At 44.6% G+C, this 8,550-nt stretch overlaps 1 protein-coding gene across 1 annotated transcript in view; it reads right to left on the reverse strand.

Annotated features, from left to right (window-relative positions):
* STAT3 (signal transducer and activator of transcription 3) overlaps positions 1-3,593 on the reverse strand; it is an 18,236-nt gene extending 14,643 nt beyond the window's left edge. Inside the window, exons 1-5 of the mRNA XM_007447192.1 lie at positions 3,471-3,593; positions 3,227-3,308; positions 2,963-3,057; positions 2,638-2,789; positions 152-310 (exon numbers count right to left, since the gene is read on the reverse strand). Of these exons, the coding sequence (XP_007447254.1) occupies positions 152-310; positions 2,638-2,789; positions 2,963-3,057; positions 3,227-3,308; positions 3,471-3,593 (611 nt within the window). The remainder of the gene's footprint in view (positions 1-151; positions 311-2,637; positions 2,790-2,962; positions 3,058-3,226; positions 3,309-3,470) is intronic.
* Positions 3,594-8,550: the final 4,957 nt, after the last annotated feature.

The raw sequence follows: 8,550 nt of genomic DNA on the forward strand, positions 1-8,550 counted from the left end.
GGGAAAGAGAAGGGCAGTGGTTCACACGCAACTCAGTGGGCCAGTCCCTGTCCTGTTCCTCGGAAGTCAGCCAATCTCGTTCAATGACATTCTGGGGAGCGGCGGTGGAGGGCGGGGGTGATGGGGGAAAGGGACAGGGACTCTAAGTTACCTTTTCATTAAGTTTCTAAACAGCTCTACGATTCTCTCCTCCAGCATTGGCCGGTGCTGTACAATGGGATCCCCTTTGTAGCTAACTTTCTGCTGCAACTCCTCCAGTTTCTTAATTTGTTGGCGGGTCTGAAGTTGAGATTCTGCCAATGAGGTTATCCTGCCAATAAAATAAGGAAGATACCAGTTACCTAAGTGGGTGTACACAGTTGAGTTGGAGAAGGGGAAGGGAATACCACAGGTATAAACACCTCTACGCAGTCCCCTGACATAAGAAAGGGGCATTTTTTTTCATTGTGGGAAGATATGCATAGCATAAAATTGACCATTTCTAAATGTACAGTTCAGCAGCATTAGATTAGAAAAGGGAAACTTATTTTTGCCTTTTTTGGGGTTTTTTTTGTACATGCTGCGTGGCTTGCAGGATCTTAGTTCCCTGACCAGGGACTGAACCTGGTCCCTGGCGCTGAAAGTGCTGAGTTCTAACCACTGGACCGCCAGGGAATTCCCTATTTTGCCTTTTTAATTTTTTCTTTTTTTTTTTTTTTGTGGTACGTGGGCCTCTCACTGTTGTGGCTTCTCCCGTTGCAGAGCACAGGCTCCGGACGCGCAGGCTCAGCGGCCATGGCTCACGGGCCCAGCCGCTCCGCGGCATGTGGGATCTTCCCGGACCGGGGCACGAACCCATGTCCCCTGCATTGGCAGGCAGACTCTCAACCACTGTGCCACCAGGGAAGCCCCCTATTTTGCCTTTTTAAAACAGTGCCTTCCTAAAATTTTACATTTCAAAGAGGAAGGCAGGCATAGAGGAAGAAGTGTCAAAACTTATGCCACTAGGAGGCATTAATTGGGTTACCATTGGAAAGTGACAAACATTAGAACCCAGACATGGAGAACATGAAATAAGGAATTTGATGCTCACTTTCCTCAGCCTAACTTGTCTTTGTACCCAAATGTGAGGACTGGGGAAGTGCAGGACATCAGACAGCCCAAGAAGATGGGTTTGAGCCAGCTCTGTCCCTCACTATCTGTGCAAACTTGGCCAGGTCCCTTCACTCTTGTGGGCCTTGGTGTCCCCTTGCCTGAGAGACGGGGGGTTGAACTGCATGATCCCCAGGAGCCCTTTCAACCTCACCTACCATGGATCAAAGGATGTGATGTTATGTTTCAAAATATTGATAACATGCATATAGATAAAGTAGACAGGGACACAAAGGCTGATTAAATCTGTCCCCAAGAATGGAGAATATCAGTGCCTCTCTTTGATGGCCCCCCACTAGTTTAGTAAAGACCCCAAAGAGAGAAGGTGGAAGGCAAGGGGCGGGGGAGGACGGCACCAGGACTTCTGGCATCTACATTCTCCATTCCCAGAACTTAAGCTTTTTGGTTCCCTGATCAGGAAGCATTTAAAACTGCTCTCAGTAAATCAGCAAAGCTCAGGGTTAGTGAGGGTATGAACAAACAGGCATCTCATGTAGAGCTGTCCTAAATTTCCAGTTTCATGCTCTGTGTATCTGTGTTCCCTTTCATGTCAACTATCTCCCAGTTTAAGCTGGTGCAGCATATTCATCACTGGGCCTTGCACATCAAGGGTGCTCCATCAAGATTTTCTGAATGAATGAAAGTAAAAGAGCGGATTACAGAAGAGCATATGAAGAATGATCCTACTAATGTGAAATGTATAGATTTCTATCTCTATATATACAACAGATGTCTAGAGTGACAGTCACCAAAATTTTAACTCTAAGTACCTCTGCATGATTTGATCTTTAAAGTCTTTTCTTCTCTTTATTAATATCCTGTATTTGAACTTTTTCCCCTTATAGAAAGCATGTCATTTGAGAGTATTAAAGTAACTAAAATTTAAAATTTAGTCCACATGTTAAATACAGTTAAACCAAAAGCTTTATTTCAATTAGTCAAATATATTTAAAATATAGCAATATAGGGACTTCCTTGGTGGCTCAGTGGCTAAGAATCCGCCTACCAATGCAGGGTACATGGGTTTGAGTCCTGGTCCAGGAAGATCCCACATGCTGCGGAGCAACTAAGCCCGTGCACCACAACTACTGAGCCTGCGCTCTAGAGCCTGTGAGCCACAACTACTGAAGCCCGCGCATTAGAGCCTGGGCTCCGCAACAAGAGAAGCCACCGCAATGAGAAGCCCAAGCACCGCAAAGAAGAGCAGCCCGCGCTCGCTGCAACCAGAGAAAGCCCGTGTGCAGCAACGAAGACCCAATGCAGCCAAAAAAACCCAAACAAATAAATAAATTATTTATTTTAAAAAATAAAATATAGCAATATAAGTACATTTTCATTAAAGAAAATTGTCCAAGTAAAGTAAAAGCTTTAACCCTTAGACTAAGTTTGAGTATGTTAAAGTCCCCACCCCTGAAACGTAGTAGCAACTCTTTAGGCCTGCAGTTCTCACCATAATTTAGCACAGCTTTCTAAAAAGAAAGGAAAAACTTCTCTTTCCTGTTTTACCAGTTTTCTAGCCGATCTAGGCAGATGTTGGGAGGGCCTCCAATGCAAGCAATCTGCTGCCGCCTCTTCCAGTCTGCCAGCTCTTCATCCGTGAGAGTTTTCTGCACGTACTCCATAGCTGACAAAAGCCCTGCCAACTCACTCACGATGCTCTGGTTGGAAACCAAAAACAAAGTCAGAAAACATTTCCTCAGACCGTCTCTCACCACAGTCTTTAGTCAATTCCAGAGAAGGAACTCATTAGAAAACAAGCAAGTTCTTCCCTGAGATGCCCAAGTCCTGCACGTGAGTGAGACAGGCAGGTGGAGGTGTCCACTGCTCTTACTCGCCGCATCTGGTCCAGCGCAGTAAGCATCTGTTCGAGCTGCTGCATCTTCTGCCTGGTCACTGACTGGTTGTTGCCATTCAGGTCTTGCATATCTGAGAAGGAAGGAGAAACTCCTTGAGCTGATGGAATACTCCTATCCTCAGTAACCGCCAGCAGCCCCTGAGCACCCACTCCCCTGAGTCTGAACAAGCAAGTCCTGAGACTCAAGTAGCACAAGCTAACTTTCTACAGGAGATTTTAACGTCTCTAATATTCACTTGCCTCCTTGACTCTTGAGGGTTTTGTAGTTGAAATCAAAGTCATCCTGGAGATTCTCTACCACTTTCATTTTCTGTTCTAGGTCCTGTTTAAAACAAACCAAAACAGAAGTAAAAAGGATTTCCCTGGGGAGAGGGAAAAGGAAGTTTCTGAATAGGATTAAAAACCTCACAGAAGATACAGGCAGGACCCACAGGCAACTTCCCCAAGGAAAGTCTTCCCTAGTCTTGCCCTAGACCTGCTTCACCTGGACACGCTTCCGGACATCCTGCAGGTGTTGCTCCAGCATTTGCTGCTTCTCCGTCACCACGGCGGCTGTGGGATGGTTGGCCTGGCCCCCTTGCTGCCAAAAAAGGGAGCCGATGTACATGTGAATGCTGGAGATACGGGGAGAAAAACAGCTCTGTCTAGTCCCCATTCACCCCCACTACCCTTCCTGCTTAGCCTGAGCTGCTGCTGCCATTGTGAGGGGAAAGGTGGTTATACGGCAGCCGGTGCTCTCCAGGTGCTGTGGTTTGGTGCCAAGAAAGCTCTCACACTTTTACCTGTATCCTTGGCTTTTTACCTCTAGGTCTTACCATAAACCCACTCTACGTATTGCACTAGGAGACTACACATTGAGCTAAGACACAGCCCCTACCTTCAGAAAACTCATTCTAGGTAAGTATATATATAAAAAAAATTCACAACAATTTATGACAGCAGATGCTAGATGCCTATTTTAATGCATCGGGTGGGACCTACTGTATAGCACGGGGAACTCTACTCAGTATTCTCTAATAACCTATATGGGAAAGATTCTGGAAAAGAATGGATATATGTATGTGTATAACTGAATCACTTTGCTGTACACCTGAAACTAACACAACATTGTAAATCAACTATATCCCAATATAAAATAAAAATTAAATTTAAAAATAATAATAAATAAATGCATTGGGCGGGGGGAGCTCCCTGGTGGTCCAGTGGTTAAGAATCCATGCTTCCAGGGGGCAGGGGTTCAATCCCTGCTCGAGGAACTAAAATCCCGCACGGGGGCTTCCCTGGTGGCGCAGTGGTTGACGGTCCGCCTGCTGATGCAGGGGACGCGGGTTTGTGCCCCGGTCTGGGAGGATCCCACGTGCCGCGGAGCGGCTGGGCCCGTGAGCTATGGCTGCTGAGCCTGCGCGTCCGGAACCTGTGCTCCGCAGCGGGAGAGGCCACAGCAGTGAGAAGTCCGCGTACCACAAAAAAAAATAAAAATGTTTAACATATGCTTACTATATGACTCACCAACCCCACTCTTTAAACTAGGCCAAAAATAAAAGCATGCGGGTGTCCAATACATTTCTGTGGGATAATTAAAAAAACCATTCTGTCTCAGGGTGAAATTCCCTATCAAGAGATATTATCTCAGGGGAGAAGGGGAGGCTGGTGCCTTGAAAAGGTCGAACTGCACATGAAACTTACAAATAAGTTTTGTCAAAGTAATAGGATGTCTTCGGACAAAAAAGACCATGTAAAAGCTGCAAGTGACCAAGACAGTGTGCTACTGGCATAGGATGGAGATATGAGCCAATGGAACTGAATTGAGAGTCCAAGAAAGACATTATATACCCAGTTTCCCAAACTAGAAATTCTGGGTTGTCTTTGATTTCACACTGAGCCACCAAATCTTCCTGGCTCTATATTCCGTAATCTCTCCAACTGATCTCTAGCCCCACTGGCTCAGTTCAAGCTCCAACTGTTGATCCCTTTGCGTCTAATCTCACTCACTTCCAATCTGCTCTCTACACTGCTGCCAGAAGTCTCCAAAATAGATCTAAACATGCCAGCTTTAGAGGGAACCATACTCTCCTTTTCCAGTGGACCCTGTCCAAGCCCACAGAATACAGACTTCCCTTAGAAGTTCTGGGAAGGCGACCTCCACCCTTACTCTCTTCACAGGGGGACTGACTCATCAGAATAGTGAGGTTGGGAGAAAGACTCTAGCACATGGAGATCTCTGAAGGGCCCAGCACTTAAGTTGGTGCCTCTCTCCTCCCACTCTTGCCTTCCTGGGGCACTCCTGGGGCAGAAGCGAGGGCTTGGTTTCTAGAAGCAGTTCTAGAGGCCTATGTCTCTGTTCAGTGGGCATTAGTGAGTGGCCTTTGAAGTTCCATAAGGATGACTGGGGCAGTGCTGCCCCTGCAAACTCAGTCTGTCACCCCAAGACCTGACCCAGGGGACAGGTATCTAAACAACAAGGACCTACTGTATAGCACAGGGAACACTGCTCAATGTTATGTAACAACCTAAATGGGAAAAGAATTTGAAAAAGAACAGATACATGTACATGTATAACTGAATCACTTTGCTGTACACCTGAAACATTATAAATCAACTATACTACAATATAAGTAGATAGATAAATAAAGCCCCCATGGTTACCCATCCAAGTCATGTATTTGGTCTTGTTTACCAACAATACAGCTGATATTTTTTTTCTTTTTCTTTTTCTTTTTTTTTCTTTTTCTTTTTTTCTTTTTTCTTTTCTTTTTTTTACAGCTGATATTTTAATCTGTATTCAACTCCCATGTCTATTTCTAAATTGGTACTGCACTTAAAGGGAGAAAATAGATGTGATCAGTCATTACCCACAGAAACCTGCTTCTGATACGTTAGTAAAATCTATTGGCTCCCCACTGCTTCCAGGTATAAACGTCTCAGCCCAGCACAGACAGATGTTTCACACAATCCAACAACTGAAACCTTCCCTCCCTGTGCTTGAGTCACTGCAAACTACCCACCCTTCCCCACACATAACGTGTTTCCACACTGACTCCCCGCCCCCTGTCCACTCAGCCTAGCACAGCTGAACTCACCTTCAAACTCGGTGCAAATGTTTGCTCCCCTGTGAAACCTTATTCAACTTCCCGAAGCAAAAGTACTCACATCCTCCTCTACGTCTTTCTCCCTTGAAGTGTTTGTGCACCTATCACCCAATTAGACTGAGAACCCTGGGAGACAAGGGATCACGCTCACCTGTCTTCCTGTCTCCTCGGGATTTACCCACGAAAGACAGGTGGGAATATGCCAGATGACGTAAACAGACAAAACAACAGTGAGGCCTGGGTTCAGGTAGCTCTGTATGACGGGCTGCAAACTTTTTGTCTAAGGGCCAGGTGGTAAGTATGTTTTGGCTTTGTCGGCCATACAGTCTGTATGACTGTATAACTACCCAGCCCTGCCACTGCGGCATGAAAGCAGCCAGAGACAGTGCATACGTGAATGTGTGGGACTGTGTTCCAAAAACACTTCATTTACAAAAACATGCAGCAGGCGGGATTTGGGCCCTGGGTGTTGTTTGCCAGCCCCTGATCAATACGATTGGGACCATTCTTGGGACACTTACTGCTTTTCTAACTCTCATGGCAAAGTTGGTACCTCTATCCAAATGGGCTTAAATTGATTATTTTTATCTTATGGAACAGGATGCAAACATAAAGGTTCTCCACAACAGCAAACTCTAGTGATACACAGACAAGTGCCATTTGGCTAACCTCCCTGACGCCTGAGTCTTGAACAGTATTATCAGTTACCCCCTCATCCACATCTGAGCCTATCAGCTTTCTGCTTAAAATTCTTTAGTTGGTCCCCATTTCCTACAGATGTGGTGAGGATGAGGATGATGAGGATGGTGAGGATGATGAGGATGATGATGATAGCAGCAATAGAAAACAGTTAACATTTATTTCGCATTTATGTGCCAGGTACTGTTCTATGCATCTTACACACAGGAATTAATTTAATTCTATGAAGTCGGTGCTATTATCATTCCCAGTGGAGGAACACAGAGAGTCAACAGTTTGCCTGAGGTTACACAGCAAGTGGCAGATCTATGGCATTCAAACCCAGGAGGTCTGGGCCCAAGGCCCTTGTGGTAAACCACTCTTCCAAGGCCAAATTGCCAGGCATGAGTAACTAAGAAGATTGTCATGACGTGGCCCTTGACCACCTTATCTTCCTTTACCCAGTCAGATGCTGAACTTTCTACACTTCTCCCAAGAATACATGCAGTCCTGTTTCTGTCTAAACACGATCTTCTTTCTCCCTACACTGTGGTCTCCTTACCATCTGCCTGATGCCCATACAATAAGCATTGAGTCTCGGCTCAAACAGTACCTCTCCTTTCTGTATGATGCCGTTCCCGACTCTCTCAATTAGACTTAGATGTTCTTTCTTCTTTGTTCCTGCTACATTTTTGTCTTTAAAAAGAAAAAATTGGCGACTTCCCTGGTGGTGCAGGGGTTGGGAATCCGCCTGCCAATGCAGGGGACGCGGGCTCGAGCCCTGGTCCGGGAAGATGCCACATGCCGCGGAGCAACTAAGCCCGTGCCAATGAAGACCCAACACAGTCAAAAATAAATTTTAAAAAAATAATAAATAAATAAAAGAAAAAATTGTACACCCATGTTCATAGCAGCATTCTTCACAATAGCCAAAAGGTAGAAGCCACCCAAGTGTCCATCAACAGATGAATGAATAAACAAAATGTGATAGAGCCACACAATGAATAGTATTCAGCCTTTGAAAGGAAGGGAATTCTGACACCTGCTACAACATGGATAAACCTTAAGGACTTTATGCTAAGTGAAATAAGCCAGTCACAAAAAGACACACACTGTACGATTCCATTTATATGAGGTACATAGAGTAGTCAAATTCATAGAGACAGGAAGTTAGAATGGTGGTGCCAGGGTCCAGGGGGAATGGGGAGCTACAGTCTAATAGATATAGAATTTTAGTTTTGCAAGATGAAAAAAGTTCTGGAGATTGGTTCACAACAATGTGATGAACTTAACACTACTGAATGGTACACTTAAAAATGGTTAAGATGCAGGAATTCCCTGGCGCACCAGTGGTTAGGATTCCACGCCTCCACTGAAGGGGGCATGGGTTTGATCCCTGGTTGGGGAACTAAGATCCCAACCATAAGCTGCACAGCGCAGCTAAAAGAAAAAAAGAAGGGATGGTAAATTTCATGTTATGTGTATTCTACCATATTTTTATTAAAAGAAGGGGGAAAAAAAAGAAAAAAATTCCCTGATTATAGGATATTAAAGAAAACACCTCAGGGAAATTAAATAAGTCTCCTGTAACCAACAACATTAATGCTTCAGTATATATCCTTCTAGACATTTTATCATGTATTTCAATAATATATGCATATCATATACATTTGTCTTTCCTGTTATGAAAATCTTTGCTTCCATTACATTGTCATGTAATGGAGGGTTATTGTTGCTATTGTATAAGAGAACTACTGATTCTTAAAACATTTATCTTGAACACAATCACTTTTCTGA

Source organism: Lipotes vexillifer, unplaced genomic scaffold, assembly GCF_000442215.2.
Source record: "Lipotes vexillifer unplaced genomic scaffold, Lipotes_vexillifer_v1.1 scaffold541, whole genome shotgun sequence".
Lineage (NCBI taxonomy): Eukaryota > Metazoa > Chordata > Mammalia > Artiodactyla > Lipotidae > Lipotes > Lipotes vexillifer.